Source organism: Toxorhynchites rutilus, chromosome 1 (genome assembly GCF_029784135.1).
Source record: "Toxorhynchites rutilus septentrionalis strain SRP chromosome 1, ASM2978413v1, whole genome shotgun sequence".
Taxonomy (NCBI): Eukaryota; Metazoa; Arthropoda; class Insecta; order Diptera; family Culicidae; genus Toxorhynchites; species Toxorhynchites rutilus.
In genome coordinates, this window is record NC_073744.1 from 90,141,710 (window position 1) to 90,166,502 (window position 24,793).

The following is a 24,793-nucleotide window of genomic DNA, read 5'->3' on the forward strand; positions in this document are numbered from 1 at the left end:
ACAAAAATTAGTACTGCTACCAAATCAGGAAAGACGCCGGGTAAACCATCATCGTATAGACACATATGCCTGCTGGACACTCTTGAGAAACTTCTGGAGAGAATCATCCTCAGCTGGCTGACGGAATGCGCGGAGGGAGCTCGTGGACAGTCCGATAGTCGGTCCGGATTTCGCAAAGGGAGATCTACGATAGATGCCATTCGCATAGTGGTCCAAAGAGCCAACATAACATCCAAACAGAAGCGCAATGATAACAATCGACGTTAAGAACGCGTTCAATAGTGCCATCGGGGAGGTCATCGTGTCTGCGCTCCACACGATTAGAGTCCTAGACTACCTGTGCAGAATGCTGAGAAGCTACTTCGAGAACCGGGTGCTGGTATACGAGACAGACACATGCAGATTAAAACTACGGCGGGAGTTCCACAGGGCTGTATCCTGGGCCCGTCGCTCTGGAACAGTACGTACGATGGCGTACTAAAACTGAATCTGCCCAGATGTGTGGAGATCGTTGGCTTCGCGAATGACATCGTTATCCTCGTGACAGGAGAATCCTTGGAACAGGTCGAAATGCTTGCGACCGAGTCATGTCGATAGACATGATCGGATGATGGATGCAAAGTGTGAAACTACGGATAGCATACCATAAGACGGAAACGCAGGGCGGTGCAACGAGCAGAAATCACCATTCGCCGCACTCGATAACTTCGAAGCGAGATTTAAAATACTTGGGAGTGCAGATCGATGATCGACTGAACTTCAACAGTCACGTCGACTACGCTTGTAAAAAAGCAACGAAAGCAATCAATGCACTGACGAGAATCGTGCCCAACAATAGTGGCCCAAGAAGCAGCAAGAAGGACCTTTTGGCTAGTGTCTCCTCATCGACATTACGATACGGGAGTCCAGCCTGGATCGCAGCATTAGAAACTCAGTGGAACACGAGGACGCTGAATAGTACGTATCAGCTCATGGCGATGCGAGTCACGAGTGCTTACAGAACCATATCATCAGCAGCGGTCTGCGTCATAGCCAGGTTGGTCCCCAGCGACATCACCATGGCGGAGGACAGCGAGTGCTAAAGGGAGAGGGGAACCACAGGAATCCGGAAGCTCATGAGGGCGGAGTCGATGGCTAGGTGGCAACAGGAGTGGATTGTGGCTCAAAACGGCAGATGAATCCACAGGCTCATCCCGACACTAATGGGCTGGGTGAACAGATGTGGAAGAAACACCGAAACACGTCGTATTCGTATGTCTCAGGTTCGCCGCAAGGGGCGAGAGGCTACCTACACCACGGAAAAAAATTATGGCAGTTGTGTCCAAGATACGACCGCATTGTTGACGTAGAACTACTCTGTTATTTTATATAAGTCGCTTGTTAATAATTTCGGATATTATTTTATAATGCTGTGAAATTTTAGAAATAACTGTTCAGTAGAATGGTTTGATCGCCCTGAATCAGTTGACGATAATTGATTGATGATTTATTCTTGCCCTCGCAGAACAATACACTAGCTGATCGTATGTCGCAATTTGTGTCATGTCAATGCATTGAAAATTTACCTCGAACGCTATTCCGGTGACCTTTTTCGCAATTGACATAGACTCAGATACAGTCGATTCCCGCACTGTTTTACGTAAGGGTTATGAAACACGCATGTGCGCACATGAATATCCATATTTCGATGGCTTGAAGCGACTAAATATACACACACTTATCTCCGTTCTGTCTCCTTTCTGTTAATATTGCCGGTCTAGATTAGCTTAGCTGTCAACCTTGGTGGAGAGAGTTTTGCTACCGCCACGCGAAACTAAACCACAGACCAAATTCCAGAACATTTATTTTGTAATGTAATGTAATGGCGTCAGATTGATGCAATGATTGCTTGGTCGAGTGCACAGCTCAACCCGAAACGAAGGCATGTGATGACACAAAACAAGGAAGAACAAGCGATGTTCATTGCTTTGAAAACAGAACGAGACTGAAAGTTTGTCTCAGCGAGATCCACTGTTTACGCTCTAGGCAAATATTCCCCTTCGTTCTTCTTCCTTTCCTTTGTTCACGGAGACTTTAAATCTTACGATTTCTCCTTCGCTGCTCGTCGATAAGTTGCTTGTTATTGACAGCTCTGTTCGGGAAAGCACACAAATCAGTAGAACAAATGTATGGGAAAATGGAAACGCTTATAGTTTTCATGAATTTTAACCATTTACACACCAGGGGATTGTGATGTATAGAATATCAAACAAATCTTAGGGAATTTTCGATTCGTTTGGTATGTGAATCGTCAAAATCCGTTCGCGGCAAAAATAGTTATTAACGTTAACTTTATTTCATAAAAACGTGACCTGTTTTCTGATTTGGCACCCTTAATGAAAGACGTAGTTCTACGTCAAAAATTGTTTGAATTATTTGTAGAATGTTAGTACAGATCCAAAAAAAAGTTCAAACAAACAGGAACTAGATATTTGCTTGTCGTGTTTTTATCAAATATATTTGATCAGTAGCATCAGTTTTATCTGTCAAAAAGTGTCAAATATTTGAATTCGGTCAAACAGTGTGCAAACGCCCTTAATATCAGAATGCCTCTTTTTCCAGGGCTTAGGTATATTTTCATTTGTTTTCTCCATCTCTGGGTCTCTTTTTTTCCCCCTCGCTGGGTTCTTCATCACGACCATCTTACGAAACGATCTTTGTGTTTTTTCTTCGTATTTTTGTCTATAAACGATTGCACCAATTACTTAATGGCCTATATCTGATATTTGTTAAGAAACTGGTTCATAAGTTTTGAGATCACATATCATAATTAATTCTGTATTATAGCTCGTTCATCTATTGGCTCAGTGATGAACAGAGATTAGACATACTCTATCTGTACCAAGTGCAGAATTCATTCGAATATCAATGGTTTTTTTTTCGCTTCTTCACAGGACATCTGCAGCTGCTGCATATATTATGCAGACCGAATCTCGTCGAAACTCAAACCAACAGAAGACAAAAAACACATCGATATGGCCTCCACAATCGAACTGATGCGTAAATGTACCCTTGTCAATTCCAACCTGTCGATACTGATTGAGATGCTTATCAATTTGCCAAACGATCTCGGCTACAGAAAAGTCGACGTAAATGCCAATGAGTCAACTGAATACACGCTTCCGATCGAGGGCCTAAGCAGCTGGAAGACAAAAGTTTTAACATTGTTCGCCGATTATTGCATGTCGGTGATAAGGATCAGTATGACAGATTCGATCTATAAGTTCAGCCAAATCAAGGAGAATATTGAGAGTTTTGCAACGCAGACATCGATGCTGATTAGAGAAAATTTGATAAACAATGATTTGAAACAAGTAGAAGGCAAACTGTGGACGATGTTAACCGCAGAGTTGAGCAGTTTAATTAAACAAACAATCGAGGTAAATAACTTTTGACAAATAAAGCATACCTTCATATTAATGTATACTTATCAAATTGCAGAAGAAAGCTCCTATTACCTCGTTTTCAAATCTGAAGGAATGTTATGCAATAATCGCTCAGGCATATCTACCCGAGTTGCAAGATTTACAGGACGCCAGTCCCCTTGCGGAACAGCTTTTGTCTATTGAAAAGCAACTTTGTTTGTACAGTAGTACTACACGCGACCTCATTCATCAATATTATTTGGCTTGTTACGAAAGTCAAAATCGGCTCGACGAACCGGATCGTGGAATACTTAACGTACGATGTTTCTTCAACCAGAACACCCTCGAAGTTCAGGTTCTAGGAGCAAACAACATTCAGATGCCGCTGGATTTCAAGGGGACTTGTGATTCATATGTGAAAATAAATTTAATTCCCGGCTACCGATTCTCCAATGTGCAAATGCCAAAGACACGAACGAAACCAAAGAATCGCTCTCCCACATACAATGAAAAGTTTGCTCTGTAAGTGACAATATGTTATGTGAGCTACTTTTTTTTCACACAAGCTTCATGAATGATTTCAGGAAATTTTCTCAAGATCAACGAGATATTCCCGATGCTCTTGTGGTCTTCAACGTGAAAGTAACGGAGATGCTCGGTCTCAACCAAAGACACGTTGGTGAATGTTTTATCCGGTTGGACAGTATACCCGTCCTAAGCGCAGATCGAGACGTTCAGACAGTTGATGTTCAACAACTTTACTTAACTCTTCCCGAAAATATAGGTGAATATTATTGCATTCCGTTTTACAATCGTCCGTACTCATGCCAATTTACTGCAGATTCAGAATGTATACCAGTGCTCGAATACCGACAAAACGACAAGGAAGCAGCACAGTTTTTCAAAAAACTCAAGCAAAAATTAGGCAAAGCTGCCTATACTGGAAGTGTACTTAGCATTTTCTAGAATTGTGTATCAACAGCAAAATAAAATCAACGCATTTATTAACAACGAATAACTAGAGTGCAATGTAAATTAAACCATACTGTAGACACTAATATTAAGCAAATATAACTTTTATCCATTTCGTAGTTTGGAAAGTAAAATGAAAAAATCGCTGAAATCATATTCGAACGCCAAATCTGGACATCCCCCCTTAACTAATACTGAGACAATTTTAACACGCAGCATGTCATGCATCGGTGTTGATTATGATTGAATTGGGTAGGGAACAGCTGGGTAAAACGACCACCCTAACCATAGAGTGCGATCAAACACAATGAAGGAGAAGGCGGGGAAGACGCCACCACGCCAGATTGTTATGTAACAATCATCTATTGGGTAATTATAATAAATTATGTTAGTGTATTGCATTACCTTTATTTATTTATAAAGTCATTCCATGTCAAACCGATAAGGTACACCGGGGCAAGTTGTGCGTTTCTAGAGGCAACTTTAAAAAATCACCAAAGTAGAAGGGACTGGTTTTAGGTAAGAAAAACTTAATTGAATTGAATTTAATTGTTTTTTATTTCTCACGAGGTCAGTAAGGCTCCCGGTGCTCACGTGTCGCTGGTCGCTGGGAAGGGGAGGATGAGTTTCGTACCTTGTTCTGTTGGGTTTCGCTTGTATGTTCAGAATGTTGCACTTCGTAGGTTGTCCTTTGTCTCCGTACGGTGGTTTCTGAACTCCGTCGAATAAGGCTGAGTCGTTCGGGTGGCAACTTCTCCCCAATTTGCGGGATGTGATATGCGACACAGGGGGCTTGAATTGGTGTGGTCGCACACCAATGTGTGTGACCAGAGAAGATCTTCCGTGGACACACCTGAGAGCGGCGGAGTGTGTACCAGAGCGTTCCGAAAGTACTTGGTTCTTTCTGGTTGCACCACAAATGCACTTCTTTCTTCTCGTCGTTTAGCTCGTCCAGCAACGATGTTGTCAAGTCGACGTTCACACAAAGAATGATGAGGCCGAGCCGAAGGAAGGTAGGTATTGTATTAAAGAGACTTTAAACTTTTGCAGTTCATTCGTCTCTAGCCTTGAGAAAGGCCCTTTGAAAACTCTACTCTACTTTACTCCAGCGCTACCACCTCCACCCTCTTGCCTTGAGAAAGGCACTCGATCCCTCGCCGTCCAGCTCGTCCAGCAACGATGTTGTCTAGTCGGTGTCCACACAAAGAATGGCCGAGCCGATTCTTTCCGCTTTCTTTTTAAACTACTCCTTTCCTCCCCCTTTCCTTCCTTTTCCTGTCACGGTCACCAGTGATAGTGACAGTGACAGCTTGGCGAGGTTTATTTCATACTCCAGCGATACTTCGTCGTGGGAGCACAGTGGGTTACGGTTAGTAATTACATTTTTCTCATATGAACAAATTTTACATTAACTATAATTATTCACCAGTCAAAAAAAAAAAATTTTAAACAAGAAAACAAACAAACAAAACTCTACTACGGTGATATTAAATTGTTCCGTATTTCGATGGTAACAGTGGGTTGGAAGATAACGTTTACTATACAGTCATTCCATGATAAACCGATATAGTGGTTATCAGAGTTTCTTGAAAAGTGATAGTCTTGTTCTTTATCCCAAAACATTAGACTCGTATTTTTATATTTTTTCATTTGGGTGACCATTTCCATTTTAGGGTTGTCTGAAAAATCAAATTTTTCCTCTTTTTTCCAAAAATGACTTTTCAAAAATTCATAACTTTTGAACTATTATTTTTATTTATTATTTTTTGGACCATCGGTTAACTTTGAAAAATCATAACTCAAAAATGAAAAAAACGCCTCTCTGGTATCGACATATGTTGTGTGAAAAATCCTCAGCTTTCTAGAAAAAAACAGCGCCTTTGGTCCCGAGACTATGAAAACAATAAAAAACGAATACAACCAATAATAACAAGAGCAGAATTCGAATTTCTGTAGGTGTAGTATTTTTTGAAAAAAGACATTTTTGGAAAAAAAGAGGGAAAAGTTGATTTTTCCGACAACCCTAAAATAAAAATGGTCACCCTACTGAAAAAATAAAAAAAACGGGTCTAACAATTTGCGATAAAGAACGAAACTACCACTTTTTACGAAAATCTGAGAGCTACTATATCGGTTTGACATGGAATGGCTGTATATATACCCATTTTAGCGTGTGTATAGGTGAAACAGCATGTATAACACGTTGAGCCCCAAATTGTTCCCGTTGCGCTTTCAATTAAGCCCGCATCATGAGTGTTTGCACAATATCAGTGTCGGTCTCAGCTCCCAAAGATACTTATTATATACATAGGAAATAACTAGAAAGTAGACACATATTGTAAAACATCCGAAAACAAACCATATATATTTCTATTTTTTTATTTTGTAACTGTCAGACCCGGTCAGTCAGCACTTTCGTACCAAAATGCTCTTAGGGACCGACGCGGGGCTCAACGTGTTAACAATGATAAACAACAAAACAAACTTTTCAGATGGCTATGAGCCGATTTATTATTTTGTTTGCTGAAGATTAAGTTTTTTAGTGGTGAATACATGTGCCACTTTTTCTTAACTCATACCGGGGGTAAGACGGTAACTATTGTAAGAGCACTTAATTGACGAATTGATTGAGAATACATTTGAGGATCCCCTCAAGGCGCACTCATGAAAAATTTGATTTTTATCAGAGTTCACATAAGGTCGAATACACTTGACAAAGTGTTAAAAAATGAAACTACAGGCAAACAATCAACATTCGATTTCCTTTTTTCATTTTCATAAGCGGCCTACTCACTTGCGCAGATCACGAAATCAACTTTTTGCTCCTTTCAATAAGCTCCTACTGACACATAAAAATAAAGAAAATAAAACTTGAGAATGAGAATTAGCTGACCTATGTAGAGCGATGAAATACATATCAATGATAGAAAAGAAAGTAAATGACCGATGACTTAATTTTTCACAAACACCACACAAAAAAACGCACGAGATTTTTGATGCAATATCCCTCAGAGTGGCCGATTCACCCCGTCATTAGAATTGTCCAATAGTTGATTGTTTCAATAAACTAGAGAGTGGCCCTCTTTCCCCGGCTTCCCCTATTGAATTAACGGATATGTGAGCTCTGTTAACTGAGTAACACGCGTTTTTTCAACCCGTTCGTCGTTTCCCGCATTTTAAAGAAACCTCTTCTCAGGGCTCGACAAAGTCATATTCAACTAAGGATAGTCAGGGGACTATGAAAATATTTGTCTTTGTTTTTAATAGGAAATGCGTTTGGGCTTCTTCCAGCAGTTTCTTCGTGAACATGACTCAACAGTCATTCGAGCGTTTAGTTGCTACCTCACTCTATGGCTCGACTATCTCATTTCATTCTTCCCCGTCATATGGACATATTGAAGTGAGTCCCCCCAAAATGAATTCATTTCTCTCTCATGTATCTCGTATGCATGTATCGATGTTTGAGTTGTAATATCCGTTCATATTTGCCAGCGATGACTTTGCCATCACTAAAATAAAGCTGAACCGCAGACAACAAAATTTGCCAAATGTCAATTGACAGGGCCATTGTAAGCTCCGCGCCAGCTCATCTGAGGGACCCCGCATCTTTAACAATGGACTGGTTTGAGTAAAGGAGAGGTCGCGTCCATGAATGGGGCAACTACCGTCCCTCAAAAGGATAGGGCATAATTGTGCTCGGCCTGTCGGCATTGTTCCCTTTTGTCCGTTTTATGTGGTCTTTCTTTCTGTTCGTGACCGTCTCCGGAAGTAGAAGTGCGCGTCGTGTAAAGTAAATGTTTTGATTTAAATATGAAGATATGTATAGCTTTCAGTATTGTTAAGTGTTGTTTGTTTATTAGGTTTCGTATTAAGTCCACGTTGTTGATAATTGTGGAATTTAAAAGTAAAAAAGAAAAGGTAATGAGAGAAATGATTTAAATGGGGACGCCACGGTGGTTAACGTCAGCTGGTCAGGTCCGACCAGTGGGATTTTTCTTTATTATCTACAGTCGAAGACGCAGAAGATCGAGGAGGACACGACAGGAAGAGGCCCTACAGAAGGGACTATCAGTACCGCTCCAGTCAAGAACCGAAGGCCATCTGATTAGGGAACGGAGTTTTCCCCCCACTCACGCCGATAGCCATCAGAACGCAAGTACCGTGTGCTTTTAAGGTGTTGCAGGTGTGCAGGTGTTGTTCTCAGAAACACTGACAAATTTGAGATTTTTGTTGATATAACCGAGTTTTCTGGATGTTTCACAAAATTGAACCCGGAGACAACATGAACTAAAATTTTGGTAATGAATTCCTTCCAAACTGCACCCTATTTACTAATACTAACGCGAAGAACTTTATAGCATCCCTGATAACTGTTTAAGTTCGTTGGTTTGAGTTCACGCTGGTTAAACAATGAGGCCGTCCATTAATGGTGTAACTAATGGGAGTACTGGTAAGTTTCTTGGTTTTTTTTTCAAAAATTAATGCTTTGTTCTGCAAAAATAGTTACAAATTTAATATTCAAAGTATTGTCCATCGCTAGTCACAACTTTTTCCCATCTTTCTAGTAATTCACGGATTTCTTTGCGGAAATAATCGCTCGGTTTGTTTGGCTAACCACGAATCGATCCAATATTTGACTTCATCAAAATTGGAGAAGTGCCGGTCAACCAGGTCATGCTGCATCGATCGAAAAAGGCAGTAATCGAAAGGAAAAATGTCTGAAGAATACGGCCGGTGGGATAGGACCTCCCAATTCAGCGGTTCCAAGTATATTTTGACCGGTTTCGCGACATGCGGCCGAGCGTCCCCCGTAATGGTTTCATTAGGTTTTAGCAGCTCACCACACCCAGCTGGTCCAATCAAATAGACACCACAACCTTCTGGCGATGAATAATCCGCGCGGCCGTCGATGTTGATGCATGGCCGGGGTATCCAGACGTAGCCCGACGTTCAAGATTGTCGTAATGGACCCACTTTTCATCGCCAGTAACGATTCGATACAAAAAAAAACCCAATGTCGTTGGAGCAGTTGTTCGCACGTGAAAAAACGGGGTTCGACGTCTCGTGGCTTCAATTCATACGGCACCCAATGTCCTATTTTTTGGATCATTCCTATTGTTTTTAAACGATCGGATACGGTTTGATGAACTACTCCTGCAAGTTCTTGTTGCGTTTGTTATGGATCTTGATCGAGTAAAGCCTCCAATTGTTCATCTTCAAACTTTTTGGCGGTCCGGAACGTTCTTCGTCTTCCATGTCAAAATTTCCACTTTTAAACCTTGTAAACCACGTCTGACACGTCCGCTCAGTTGGAGCATGGTCACCAAAAACTTCCACCAAAATGCGTTGACTTTCCGTAGCTTTTTTCTTCATATTGAAGTAATGAAAAAACACTCTCGTTGGTATGAAATTCGACATATTCGAAGTGGCAAAAAACTATGTTGTTTGAGCTTCAACTTTTTGACATATACTGAAAAAGACACGCAATGACAGTAGCTTTCAAACGAATGTTTGGAAATTTTATTCACTGGAATAATAATCAAATTAGGCCATCTGGCCACTTTTGACGTAGGACTACGTCTTTCATTTCTATACCGGGGTGTAAAACCAAAGTTTCGAGAACGAAAGCGTTACGCCGGAGACCGAGATTTTGAGCGTTAATAGCTCCTAAACAACTGAACGAAATGGTATGATAAACACTTCATTTGAAAGATAAAATGTCTACGCGTCATATACTTGTTACTTTTTCATCCAAAAACTTGTTTCAATAGTCTTAAAATTGCTTTCAAAACAGGCTATTGAAATCACCAATCGGTATATAAGCGAGCGCCGCTCGTAAACCCACTCAGTTATGATTGAACAGCGATTGGAGCATGTTGTCGCTGTTGTTGTGAAGCTAATTTCGTTTATCATGAAAACGCTGATGAACGGTGTCACCAAGAGCCTGTTTGTGCACCTAAGGCCAAAAGGGAATCCATCAGGAGGAGAGTGATGCCACGGTTCCGCTTGAAACATCGGAGCAGCCGCCACACACACACACACATACACGCGCGGAATTCTCGTTGCTATCATCGTTGCTGAAAAATAATCTGCCAGTTCCCCTGGGAATTGAAAAATACATTCATGCGAAAGAGTTTATTTTAATGTTTTCTATCCATATAACACTGCAACCAAATACATTTGGTTTTGTGATTTTTCAATCAATCGCAATTAATAGGAAATCTTTTGAATATTTTTTTTCCCATCAGTGGAAAACTTTTGTATCCAATATTGGATGCATAACATGAAAAACGTGAAACATCATCGCGAAAATCAAGTCATTTTCGAGCGATTATTTGTTTTCTACTCATAGAATGCTGCGACCAAATACATTTCGTTTTGGATTTTATCAATCAAGTGCGATCAACGTAAGACCACGTCTTTCGGCAATTTATTAGAGGTGCAATGAATATTTAGGAATTCCCGCTCTACGCGCACTGGCAAACAATGTTTACTCAACAATTTCTCAAACTAGAAATGGGTGTTGTGAGAAAGGATTAGCGAACGCGAAAACGACAAACGGGAGAAAGATACGTTTGGAGGTTGAAGGAAATTGGCAGAAAACTTCTTACTTCTATCATTCAAATAATGTGATTCATACCACATCGTTTTGCCAGAAAGAGATTATTAATGCTCAAAGGAGGAATCGAGTCCTCCGAGGAAATTACCCAGCGCAAATTAGAGTCGACTATCGATTGCGGCATTCGTACACAAATAATTTTATAATGCAGTTTCACCAAAGTGATTTCTTCGGATATATTCACTACATCATGTCATGTATTTCATATTCTTCATTAAGAAATCCATATCCATGGCACCTATCGGTAACGAATTATTATCGAAACCACGATTTTCGCTAAATGCTCCTTTCAGTTCGGCCTGTAAAAAACTTTTCTAAACTCTAATCCATCAAATTTGGAGCCCTGAAAAGGGCCGTTGATTATATGCTAAGCTAATATAGCACGCTCTCCTCGGATACGATGGGCCAGCTGAATGTCCTTGGGCATGATGTGACGTGTTTTGCATGGATAGCACACAAATTGGTATCTTCTAATAAGCCTCCTGCAGCGTCATAACCGCGGAACTTTGGAAGCGCAAGTCAGTTTTGAAGTCCTGAGCAATTCCACGAACCAAATGCTGCAAAGGTAGCTTGCGGATCAGCAATTCGGTCGATATCTGATAGCGACGAATTTCATGCGAAGTTCCCGGTCGATGACGATGTGGCTTCTTCACGCTTCCTGCGGCTGATGCGCTTATCCGAGCTGACATCGTGTGCCTTACCACCGAATGACTAACGAGCTGTCTGCGAAAGACTAACGAGCTCGAGTCCTCACGGTGCGAGAGTAGAGTAAGAAATGAACGAAAGCAAAGGAAGCGTCATTTTATAAACCATAAAAGTATAGAATCTAAATCCCACCCTTATTATATTCGTGAGTATACAGTAAGCTTATACAATAAAGAGGGTGGGGTTTACATTCGATTCTTTTATGTTTTATAAAATGACACTTCCCTTGCTTTCGTTCATTTCTTACTCTACTCTCGCACCGTGAGGACTCGTTTCATCGGGACTAAGCAGACACCTCGTTAGTCTTTCGGTGGTAAGGCACCACGAAAGCAGCTCGGATAAGCGCATCAGCCGCAGGAAGCGTGAAGAAGCCACATCGTCATCGACCGGGAACTTCGCATGAAATTCGTCGCTATCAGAAGTCGACCGAATTGCTGATCCGCAAGCTACCTTTGCAGCATTTGGTTCGTGGAATTGCTCAGGACTTCAAAACCGACTTGCGCTTCCAAAGTTCCGCGGTTATGACGCTGCAGGAGGCTTATTAGAAGATACCAATTTGTGTGCTATCCATGCAAAACGCGTCACATCATGCCCAAGGACATTCAGCTGGCCCATCGTATCCGAGGAGAGCGTGCTATATTAGCTTAGCATATAATCAACGGCCCTTTTCAGGGCTCCAAATTTGATGGATTAGAGTTTAGAAAAGTTTTTTACAGGCCGAACTGAAAGGAGCATTTAGCGAAAATCGTGGTGTCGATGATAATTCGATACCGATAGGTGCCATGGATATGGATTTCATAATGAAAAATATGAAATATATGACATGATGTAGTGAATATATCCCCATATCGAAGAAATCACTTTGATGAAACTGTTTACCGTTTGTCGTTTTTAATTGTTGGGAAAGGGCATTATTTCTGCTGACTAAATTCCAAGAAAAAATCCATTCCTTCTTTAAGTGTGATTCATTCTGCTTCGGATCAACGGAACAGTATGATAATCATTTCATACAAAAGATAAAATGTCCAAGAGTTATATGATTGCTATTTATTGAGTCGAAAAATTGTTTCAATAGCTTAATGATAGCTTCGAAAACAGGTTATTGAAATCATTCGTATCCGTGTGTAGCGCGTCCACTTGGAAACCCATTAATCTTATTGGAATGTGAGATGGGGAAGCTCATACTTACGTCTATGCATTATGCTGTACACTACAGACTTTTTTTCTCCGTACTGATTAAGAAGCCGACCGAACTATCGGTCGACAAGTCAGTCTGCAGTCGGCGCGGGCTCTTAATTTCGTTTTTGCAGGCCGAACCGAAAAAATTTCAGTCGAGTTAACTCTTTTTTACAGTAATGCTTTTGAATCCGGACACTTTGCATTACATTCAATATCATACCACAGCCATAACATTTTTTTTCATGTTGAATTTATGCGATTAATAGTTGCTAATATAGTTACTGATAGTTTCTTGATAGTTACTATTCAATCGCATTAATTCAACATGCAGAAAATGTTGTGGCTGCGGTATGGTATTAAATGTAACGCAAAGTGTCCGGATTCAAATACATTACTGTATACTTACTTCGATGTTATTCGTTTCTCTCTCAGGGCAAGCAACGAATATAATAAGGGTGGGGTTTAGATTCTATACTTTTATGGTTTATAAAATGACGCTTCCTTTGCTTTCGTTCATTTCTTACTCTACTCTCGCACCGTGACGACTCGTTTGTTTGGGACCAAGCAGATAGATAGTTAGTCTTTCAGTGGTAAGGCACACGAAAGCAGCTCGGATAAGCGCACCAGCCGCAGGATAGGTGAAGAAGCCACATCGCTATCGACCGGGAACTTTGCGTGAAATTCATCGCTATCGGAAGTCGACCGAATTGCTGATCCGCAAGCTACCTTTGCAGCTTTTGGATCGTGGAATTGCTCAGGACTTCAAAACCGACTTGCGCTTCCAAAGTTCCGCGGTTATGACGCTGCAGGAGGCTTATTCGAAGATACAAATTTGTGTGCTATCCACGCAAAACGCGTCACATCATGCCCAAGGACATTCAGCTGGCCCATCGAATCCAAGGAGAGGGTGCTATATTAGCTTAGCATATAATCAACGGCCCTTTTCAGGGCTCCAAATTTGATGGATTAGAGTTTAGAAAAGTTTTTTCCCTGGGAATTGAAGAATACATCCATGCGAAAGAGTTTATTTTAATGTTTTCAAATTATATGGCGAACACAGCGACCAAATACATTTGATTTCGTAATTTTTCAATCAAGTGTAATTAGCTGGAAAGCTTCTGAAGATTATTCTTTCCCATCAGTAGGATATTTTCGTATCCAATATTGGATGCATAACATGAAAAACGGAAAATGTTTCGTATCGCGAAAATTATATAATTTTCAATCGATTATTGCTCAGTCGCCGAAATTTTCATACTCAGAGAGTTCATTCTCCTCCAGTTTGCCTTCCAAATTGCCATCGTAAACCACACCTTCTCTCGATTCAATCACGCACGAAAAGCATACTGAAATGATATTCAACATCGTTACTGAACGAGCTGAACGGCGAGGGATCGAGGGATTCATTACCTGGCCTGACCTGACCTGAAATGCAATCAGTTTGTTTTAACTGTGAGGGAGCGCAGAAAAGCCGATGCTGATACTCTCGTGACCAAGAGAGTATCAGCATCGAAATACGGTTCCTCGGGAAGACATAGAAGCAGCCGCCACACACACACACACACACATACACGCGCGCAACTCTTTTCATTTGCTGGTTATCGAGAGGAAACCTGGAAAGAAATGATCGTTGCTGAAAAATAATCTGCCAGTTCCCCTTGGAATTGAAAATTACATTCAAGCGAGTTTATTTTAATGTTTTCTATCCATATAATACTGCGACCACATACATTTGGTTTTGTGATTTGTCAATCAAGTGCAGTTAGCAGGAAAGCTTCTGAAGATTATTCTTCAGAACAAGGTTTTTTGTATCCAATATCGGATGCATAAAACCTTGAGTCTCCAACGTAACACTCTCGTTTTTTAAGTCACCCAAATATTTATTTATTCATTCATTCAGGATGGATTTAGATTCAACTTCAAACAAATGATCTCTAAATCAACGATAGTCCTACGTCACCCTTGCGGTTATACCATAGATATAACCCACTTCCTGTTTTTTGAATCAGAATACAAATTTTCGTTTCACTTTATATGGACGTTAAAATGTGATTATGTACACGGGTAACGAGATTCGTGTCAGGGGGAGTTGTAGTGTGGATTGAAGTCAGATTGAACGAAGAGGCAGATTTGCGTTCTTTAGTCATGTCAATTAGAATAACCATTTTCAAGAATAAGTCATCAGTCATCCTTGATCTTAACGCTAATTAATTTATTTGTAGCCAATTCAAATCATGTTGACGGCGAATGTCAAACTAGTCCTAGTCGAGGCGAAGCCACTGAGAAGAGAGTCGGTCATCATTTTTCATCTTCGATGATTTCGGACCCTGTCTCTTTCAACATTTCATGGTTTAGACTGTGCCATTTCATGTGAACTCAATCTTTTGAGTTAAGTTATGATTACTTGTTAGATTTATATGACACCCAAAACGATAACGTTGATGTCATAAGCAGACTTACAAGACTTAAACCGGGTTTAGATGTTGTCAGTTACTCGGTTGCGAGTAAACACCAAACGATCCGAAGAATTACGAACGCACCCGCACCACGAAATTTGACATTTGATTTGTATTTATGGGGCCCGCAATGAAGTAACTGATAAGGTCTAAACCCGGCTTTACATAAAGCACATTCCAGTATTAGTTCACATCAATTCTTACGTATGTTAATTCTTTGCAGTCGTATGTCTGCTCTCTACCATCACAGCACGGAACCATACTAATCCTATACTTTAAACAGCCATGTATCATTTGATGATGATGACCCACCTCATACCCTTACAAAGGTATTTATATTTAACCAAATTAAGATATCAGTATTATAAAACAAAAAAGCGAACTGACTCTGTTGCAGGCATGAATTTCTATTAAAAGAACATCATAAATAGGCAAAAACTTTAAAAGAAAAACAATGGTCCTATCCTTATCGACATTATCATAATGATAATCCCAACTTCAGACCCAAAGTTTTTTTAAGGCATGTCAAGAAAATTTCCAAACCAATTTCCAATTTTACACTTTTTTAAACGAATCCTAATGTCTTATTAACCTGTTAACACCTGTTAATCAACCGGGGAATTTTTCGTCAAAGAAAATTCTTCCGGCTTGCACTGTGGTCACGCGTATTCTAGAGCTTGCCACTCCAGAGTACACTCAAGGCGTGTTATTCGGCATAGAAATCTCAACCAAGTACTACTAATGAAAATGACGCAAGTAATGCTAGGTTGAGAAGACAAAAGTTTCACTGGAACGTTAGTGCCATCGAAAAAGAAGATCATATCAGGGTATTCTCCTTCGTGAACATTTCGTGAAAATATAATTTTTATATGATACATTAGATTAAAACACAGTGTTCAGTGAATACAAATTCAAAGTCCGCAAAAAAATAGATCTTGTTTATCTTTCAAAATCTTACGTATAACATGTACACTAAGGTGTCAATGAATGTATGGGAAAAAATTGACCCAATAATTTAAAAAAGTTACCCCATACAAAATTTTCATCACCTCGAAAAAAAACACCCTATGCAATATTTTAACTCAATCGGACTCAAGGGAGAGTGGCGCAAAATGGTCAATATTTGAGTTTTTTGAAAATCAAAAAATCACCCAAGGGGGAAATCGGGGTTTTCAAACAAAAAGGTTTGGATGCCAAATGTCTTAAAATTGCATGAAACGTCGAGATCTACTGTCATCTGTAAAAAAATTGTCAAAATTCTACACTCTGGGACTTAATCTTCTTTTCCGGAATACGAAGCAAAACGTATGGTTTAGGGCGCCAATAAAAATGATCATCCCGATTCAAATGGAACTTCATGAGAAATGTTGATTTACACGATAAAATACCCAAAACAAAATATTAGCTCAATCGAACTTCAATTACTAGTGACACAGACGTTAAAATTGAATTTTTTGAAAGCCTTTTCGGCTTTCACCGAAAATCGGGGTTTTCAAAAAAAAATTGGTGCCAAATGTCTTAAAATTGCTTGACACTTGGAGATTTACAGTTAGATCAAAAGGACTTATCGGCTGAACTCGAGAGGATCGGACTCAGGTCAGTTCAAATTTATGAAATGAAGCGGCACAACCAAACTCGAACGTACCGTGACCAACTTGATCTCGTCTATTTCGCCAAGAACTCGACAGGCCTAAAGGACCTCCAGAGTATCCTGATGCTGTTCCCTTTTGTAATCGAGTGGGATCACTACATACCGGTCCACAGATACGTTACCCAATACTCGAAATGTTTCATGTTTGGGCATAGCACATGAAACTGCCACATGACATCTCACAGCTTTAATTGCGGCAAAACCCACGACGCTGACGCATGTGAACACATGAAGGACGCGCAGACGTCCCTGTCTGCACGAATTGCGGAACTGGTCACAAACCCACCAGCAGTGCGTGTCCGAAGAGGGCAGAGTACATCGAAATCCGAAAGTGTGCCTCCTTCAATAATTAATCAGGATGAAAGCGCAACCCACGTTCATCAGCAGTCAACGATGTGTACTTCCTGCGCTTCAACAAAACCGTGCAGCTTCAAATCTGCCCTCGCTTCCACTCAACAATCTACGAAACCGTGTTCGCCCCCACTGCAAGGCTTATAGGCGCAGCATTGCAGTAGAATCAAATCTCCCTCCCGGGTCTCTCGTACTCACGTGTAACAATAAAACTTTGGAAGAAATCTTATTAAAAGATGATTTGATGGCCAATATGATTTGTGACCAATATTCCGTATACCAGAATATATGACTATACTAGGTAGATGAGAAGCATCAAGCGAAGGTCAACCCGCTGTAACGGAAACGGTATGATCCTGCACGATGATTTCCAAGAAGCAGAGTACACCATTCCACCAATGAATTCCAAAAGAGCAGAGTACACAAAGTCCGGATGGTTCCACCCGGTTGAGCCGATCCGGTATCCACGCGACCATCGACATATTTATCACAAACGCGACAAATATCTCGGAACCTGTCATCTTCCAAGAGCTCTCTGATCACTATCCGGTGGCAATTGAAGTAGGCTAGTCCGTCAACAGATTCCAGGCTTCGCGACACAACTACCACTACGTCGACTGGTCACAGTTCCAGAAGTGCGTCGACACCGATATAGACTATGACATTGTACCCGAATCAACCGACGACATCGACCGTTATCTTCAGGTCATCGTCGAGGCGATCTACCGGGCAAGAAACCGACACGTTCCGGCTTCCAGAGTGGTGAGTAACTCCCTGAACCATTCCTCCACTCGGATCGCCGGATTCGATCACGTTTCTGGTAATTACCACTGCCGAAAAGACAAATGCGCTTGGTCAACAGTTCGTGGATTCTCGCAGTCTTGGTCGCTCCATGTTGAGTCCCCACGAGCCTGATACTCCCATCGTTCTAACCGAGGAATCGAGAACAACGGCTGATGAGGCGATAGCTGCGATCCGTAACACAAGAAATATGAAGGCCGCCGGGTTTGACGGAGTGCTCAACATCGAGTTGAAAAACTTGAGCGTTGGTTCCTTCGAGCACTTCCGATTTTCAACAAGTGCTTGGAGCTTGGCTACTTCCTGTCTCGCTGCAAACTAGCCAAAATAATACCGATCCACAAACCAGGTAAAAACCCTACCAGTGCCAAAAGCTATCGCCCCATCAGACTCTTGTCGTCTACCTTAAAGCTGTTTGAAAAATTGGTTTTAAGTCGTTTACCAGGCGAAAAGGCGTTCGACAATGTCTGACGCAATGGTCTTGTGTTTAAGCTACTACGTTTCATTTTCCCGATCTTCCACGTCAAGTTCATCGGAAATGGACTTTCCAGGTCTCTAAACAACATGCTCTCCAATATGTTCAACAACATATCGGGCACACGTACATAGCATCGAAGACTGCAACATGCCAATTATGATAACACTTGTAATACTAACCTCGAGCCAACCGCGAGTAATCGGTTACATATTACTAACATAGTTGTAAGCAAACATTGTCGAAATATTGAACTACCGGCCCCGTTAGGTTGACGCCATATGAGCCTTAATAAAAATATATATTTTGGAAAAAAAAATAGCGGGAGGTCCACAGGGCAGCTTCCTAGATCCTATCCTGATTAATACGTTGAGCCCCGATTTTTTCTTGCTGCGCTTTCCATTCAGCCCGCATCAAGAACGTTTGCACAATATCAGTGTCGGTCCCAGCTTCCAGAGATACTTATTGCATAAATAGAAAATAGTGTTCACATATTGTAAAACATCCGAAAACAAACCGTATATATTTTTTTTTATTTTGTAACTGTCAGTTCCAGTCAGTCAGCGGTTTTCTACCGAAAAGCTCAACGTCGGCCCCTAGGGCCCCCAGGGACGCGGGGCTCAAAGTGTAAATCTATACATCTAATGTTCCTCCCCTACCTGATGATGGCGTGCTGTCGATGTTCGCTGATGACACCGCTATCATCTACAAGGGTCGAGTAATAGTAGTAGTAGTAGTAGTAGTAAAAGTAGTAGCAGTAGTACAGGGTGGGCCATTTAAAGTGGAAGGATTTGTTTTTGCAATAGCAAAGTAAAGAAGTGGAATTTAAAAAAAAAAGACGGGTGGGTAATGTCGGGGACATAACCGGAGTGACGTAGGACTATACAAAGGGGACAGCTTTTGTTAAATATATATTTTAAATATATTGTTTTATTTTCAACTCCTACGTGAATACCTACCTATCTAACTGAAAAATGGATTAGTTTACTGTTTACTCTTTATGAATATGTTGAGGGTTGAAAAGAACCTTTGGTGTTGTGTTTTTGTTATCACTCGATATTCCCATCTTGTTCGGTTAAACCTTCCTGTTTAGCTATTGCGTTTGCCACTCGCCACAGCTTTCACAGTTGGAAAATTTCTTCGTATCCAGCTTGTGACATATTGTTCAGTAAATTACATTTAATGCGACGTGCCGGAGAAGCACTTTGCCACTCACTGAAACTAATTGTTGCCTTGATGAGCGCCGAACCGAAGCTGCTCTGTTCTTGAGGCGGGTTTTCTGATTGTCGTGAGCAGCTTTGCAAGCCAACTCGAGCACTCCGACGGCCGAAACTCTATAATCGCTGTTAGGTATACTGGTGCTCCGGCACCAATCCGTTCGGCCTAGTTACCCTTGCGGAGCAATCAGTGAATGCGACCAACAGCGAACTGGAGACCTGCACGGTTCGAGTGAGACTTTGCCTTTCCCTTAACTTGTCCTCCTTTGTTACGTCCACGATGCCGATGCCGTACAACCACACGGGTTTACGGTTTGAAAGAAAATAAGATATTTTTTTGGGGTCCGCGTATTTTATACTCTAGCGGTACACACTCACAGGATAGAGTCAAATCGGCAGACTCAGCCAGAAGGGGGAGTCCAACGAGACGAACGAATGAGCGTTAAAATGGAGCGATGACAAAAAAATACATTCATTACGATTTGTTCGCTCGTTGGATTCACATGTAGGCTAAAAAGGGTCCTTTTCAGGATCACAAAATTATCTTCAATCTAAAGAGTTTATTGTTTTGTTGTCACTCGATATCCCCATCTTGTTCGGCTAAACCTTTCTGTTTAGCGATTGCATTTGCCACTCGCCTCAGCTTTCACAGTTGGAAAATTTCTTCCCATCCAGCTTGTGACATATTTTACAGTAAATTACATTCAATGCAACGTACCGAAGCGCCACTCAGTGTCGCATTGGAGGCGATTTTAACCTGTAATTGAACATTTGCGATGACAGTGGTACAGTGTCGACTTTCAATGTGCGGTCATAATTTGGATCTCTATGTTTACAAAAATGTCCAACTAAATAAGTCGCATTACATTTCCGTCCAATTAGCTAAATGTCGAACTAATTGTAAATTACTGTACTTTCAATCTGGAAACAATTTAAGAGTTGGTGAAAATTGAATAATCTTGAAAGTCCCCAACTATCAATAAGCTCAGAACTACTGCCAAATTCACATACTTATCAGATCCTGGCAAACAAATTATGAAAACATCAATTTGTGTTTTATTATTATTTTGGATAATGTTTTAGAACGCATTGAACTTTATTTCCTAAACTCTTTTTTGCAAGATTTAATGGTCCTGAAAAACGCCTTGTTTTATGGAATGGTTCCAATTTAGAAAACTTAGTACTCGTGGTTTTGAAAAAAAAACCATTTCGAACGCCCTCGATGCCGCCTTGTTCTGGATTTGCCACCAAAGCAGATTGTAAAAAGAACAAACTTTTTTCTTCTGCTACCTGCTGCCGTTTTGCGATTGCGTTTGCCACTCGCCACTCGCTGCAACTGCCTGTTGTTGTCTTGATGTGTTCTGTTCTGAATGCGGTTTTTCTTATCGTCGCGAGCAGCTTTACCAGCCAACTCGATCACTTCGGCGGCCGAAACTATATAACGACGGCTAGGTGGACTGGTGCACTGGTACTAACGCGCTCGGCCTAGCTACCCTTGCGGGGAACTCCATATCAACACGGTTCGAGCGGGATTTTGCCTTTCCCTTCACTTTTCCTCCTTTACCATGTCCAGACATGGGTGCTTGGGTTGGTTTGTTGATGTGTTGTGATGCGAACCGATGTGGTGTACGGTTTGAATGAGAATGATCGTTACGGCAGCGGAGCGGGGATTTTTAAGCTGACTGGCTGGCTCGAGAATTACGCATGTGTGAGACTGCGACCAATGTTTCGTTCATTTTTTTCTTTTTCCTTTCCAATCGTGCTTCATTCTATTTCGCTGCTGCTCTGGTTGCCCGTTTTGGTCGGTACGATTTGAGGAGCATAAAATGAACCAATCAAAAATGGGCACATAGTGAATTTTGAGAATGCTTGATATTTCACAATTATTCAATTATTTATCTCAAGAAAAATGAAATGTTATTCGTTCTGATAGATGCGTAGATATATTTCCTATCAATTGATGCAAAAACCTTTGCGATCTATTGAGAAATGCTCGAGTTATAAGCGTTCCAAATATTGCATTTTTTCCTACTTGTTCAGTGCCTAGATTTCCATTTCACCCCTTATATCTTCCGGTTAGACGTAGTCCTACGTCAAAACCAACAGTAAATACAGGGACGAATGACCTTCGGATTAAAGTTCTTTAAAATAAGAACAGAGCAGCAGGAAATACATAGCTCATCATGTTGCTCCTTAGTTATTTTTCTATACAATGCAGATGTAACGTCAGTCAATTTTCAACATCAGTTATCAACCAAAGAAAGCAGTTCTTGCTACCGAGAAAATTCGTTAATGCCATCCTGCATACAATGTGAAGCCATTTTTAATTCGGAAACCATGCATGGGTTTGTGAAAACTGAATGATCAATTTAAAAGACCCCAACCACCAATAAGTTCAAGAACAAGCATAACCAAAATAAATCAGTTTATATTATATGTCATATTATGTCACTTTAGAATGCATTGGTATTGTGAAAAACTTTTAATAACTCTTCTTTGAAAGGTTTAATGGCCCTGAAAAGCGCCGTGTTTTACGGTGGCTGGTTTTGCCACCAAAGCAGTCTGTATAAACAAACGTTTTCCTTCTTCTACCTGCTGCCGTTTTGCGATTGCGTTTGCCACTCGCTGAAACTAGTTGTTGCCACCGAACCGAATGTGCTCTGTTCTGTAGGCTGGTTTTCTTATTGTCGTGAGCAGCTTCGCAAATCAACTCGAGCACTCCGGCGGCCGAAATTCTATAACCGCTATTAGGTATACTGGTGCTCCGGCATCAATCCGTTGATGCGATGTGATGTGAAACGATGCCATACAACCACACTGATTTACGGCTTGAAAGAAAATGAGATATTTTTTGGGGTCCGCGCGTTTTGTACTCTAGCGGTACACACTCACAGGATAGAGACCAATCGGCAGACTCAGCCAAAGGGGCGAGTCTAACGAGACGAACGAATGAGCGTTAAAAGGCAGCGATGGCAAAAAAATACATTCATTACGATTTGTTCGCTCGTTGGATTCACATGCAGGCTAAAAAGGGTCCTTTTCAGGATCACAAAATTATCTCCAATCTGAAGAGTTTATTGTTTTGTTATCACTCGATATCCCCATCTTGTTCGGCTAAACCTTTCTGTTTAGCGATTGCGTTTGCCACTCGCCACAGCTTTCACAGTTGGAAAATTTCTTCCCATCCAGCTTGTGACATATTTTACAGTAAATTACATTCAATGGCACGTCGCATTACCACCACTCAGTGTCGGATTGGAGGTAATTTTAACCTGTAATTGAACATTTGCGATGACAGTGGTACAGTGTCGACTTTCAATGTGGGGTCATAATTTGGACCCCGAACTCTATGTTTACAAAAATGTCCAACGAAATATGTCGCATTACATGTCCGTCCAATTAGCTAAATGTCGAACTAATTGTAAATTACTGTACTTTCAATCTGGAAACAATTTAAGAATTGGTGAAAATTTAATAATCAGGAAAGTCCCCAACTATCAATAAGCTCAGAACAACTGCCAAATTCACATACTCATCAGATCTTGGCAAACAAATTATGAAAACATCAATTTGTGTTTTATTATTATTTTGGATATTATTTTAGAATGCATTGAACTGTATTTCGTAAACTCTTTTTAGAAAGGTTTAATGGCCCTGATAAGCGCCGTGTTTTATGGAATGGTTCCAATTTAGAAAACTTTGTACTCGTGGTTTTGAAAAAAACCATTTCGAACGCCCTCGATGCCGCCTTGTTCTGGATTTGCCACCAAAGCAGTTTGTATAAAGAACAAACTTTTTTCTTCTGCTACCAGCTGCCGTTTTGCGATTGCGTTTGCCACTCGCCACTCGCTACAACTGCCTGTTGTCTTGATGTGCACCGAACCGAATGTGTTCTGTTCCGAATGCAGGTTTTCTTATCGTCGCGAGCAGCTTTGCCAGCTAACTCGATCACTTCGGCGGCCGAAACTATATAACGCCGGCTAGGTGGACTGGTGCACTGCTGCACTAACGCGCTCGGCCTAGCTACCCTTGCGGGGAACTCCAGACAAACACGGTTCGAGCGGGATTTTACCGTTCCCTTCACTTTTCCTCCTTTGCCATAACCAACCATGGCTGCTTGTGTTGGTTTGTTGATGTGATGTGATGCGAAACGATGTGGTGTACGGTTTGGATGAGAATGAGCGTTACCGCAGCGGAGCGGGGATATTTAAGCTGACTGGCTGGCTCGAGAATTACGCATGTGTGAGACTGCGACCAATGTTTCGTTCATTTTTTTCTTTTTCCTTTCCAATCGTGCTTCATTCTATTTCGCTGCTGCTCTGGTTGCCCGTTTTGGTCGGTACGATTTGAGGAGCACAAAATGGACCAATCAAAAATGGGCACATAGTGCATTTTGACAATGCTTGATATTTCACAATTATTCAATTATTTATATCAAGAAAAATGAAATGTTATTCTTTATGATAGATGCGTAGATATATTTCCTATCAATTGATGCAAAAATCTTTGCGATCTATTGAGAAATGCTCGAGTTATAAGCGTTCCAAATCTTGCATTTTTTCCTACTTGTTCAATGCCTAGATTTTCATTTCACCCCCTATATCTTCCGGTTAGACGTAGTCCTACGTCAAAAATTTTGAAATTCATTTATTTTGGTCCAAGGAGATTTGTTCTAACTACTTTTTGATTATGATATCTATTATGATATCTCGTAAATGACCGCCTCTGGCCTTGACCACAAAATGTGCCCTTTTTTCGGCATTTTCCATCACTTTGCCCAATGTTTCGGCCGATATGGCAGCAATTTCTTGTCGGATATTGTCTTTCAGCGCAGCCAGGGTCCTTGGTTTACCAGTGTATACCTTGGATTTTAAATATCCCCATAAAAAAAGTCAGGAGGCGTCAAATCAGGTGATCTCGGTGGCCAGTCATAATCGCCGTTTTTCGATATTAATCTTCCGGGGAA

At 41.0% G+C, this 24,793-nt stretch overlaps 1 protein-coding gene across 4 annotated transcripts in view; it reads left to right on the forward strand.

The window, feature by feature from the left end:
- Positions 1-4,495, forward strand: part of LOC129767147 (protein unc-13 homolog 4B-like) — a 77,789-nt gene extending 73,294 nt beyond the window's left edge. For all 4 annotated transcript variants that reach the window (XM_055767775.1, XM_055767770.1, XM_055767788.1 and 1 more), the window contains 4 exons: positions 2,934-3,419; positions 3,481-3,926; positions 3,989-4,188; positions 4,246-4,495. In XM_055767775.1, the coding sequence (XP_055623750.1) occupies positions 2,934-3,419; positions 3,481-3,926; positions 3,989-4,188; positions 4,246-4,370 (1,257 nt within the window). In that variant the 3' untranslated portion in view covers positions 4,371-4,495. The remainder of the gene's footprint in view (positions 1-2,933; positions 3,420-3,480; positions 3,927-3,988; positions 4,189-4,245) is intronic.
- The last annotated feature ends 20,298 nt before the right edge of the window (positions 4,496-24,793 follow it).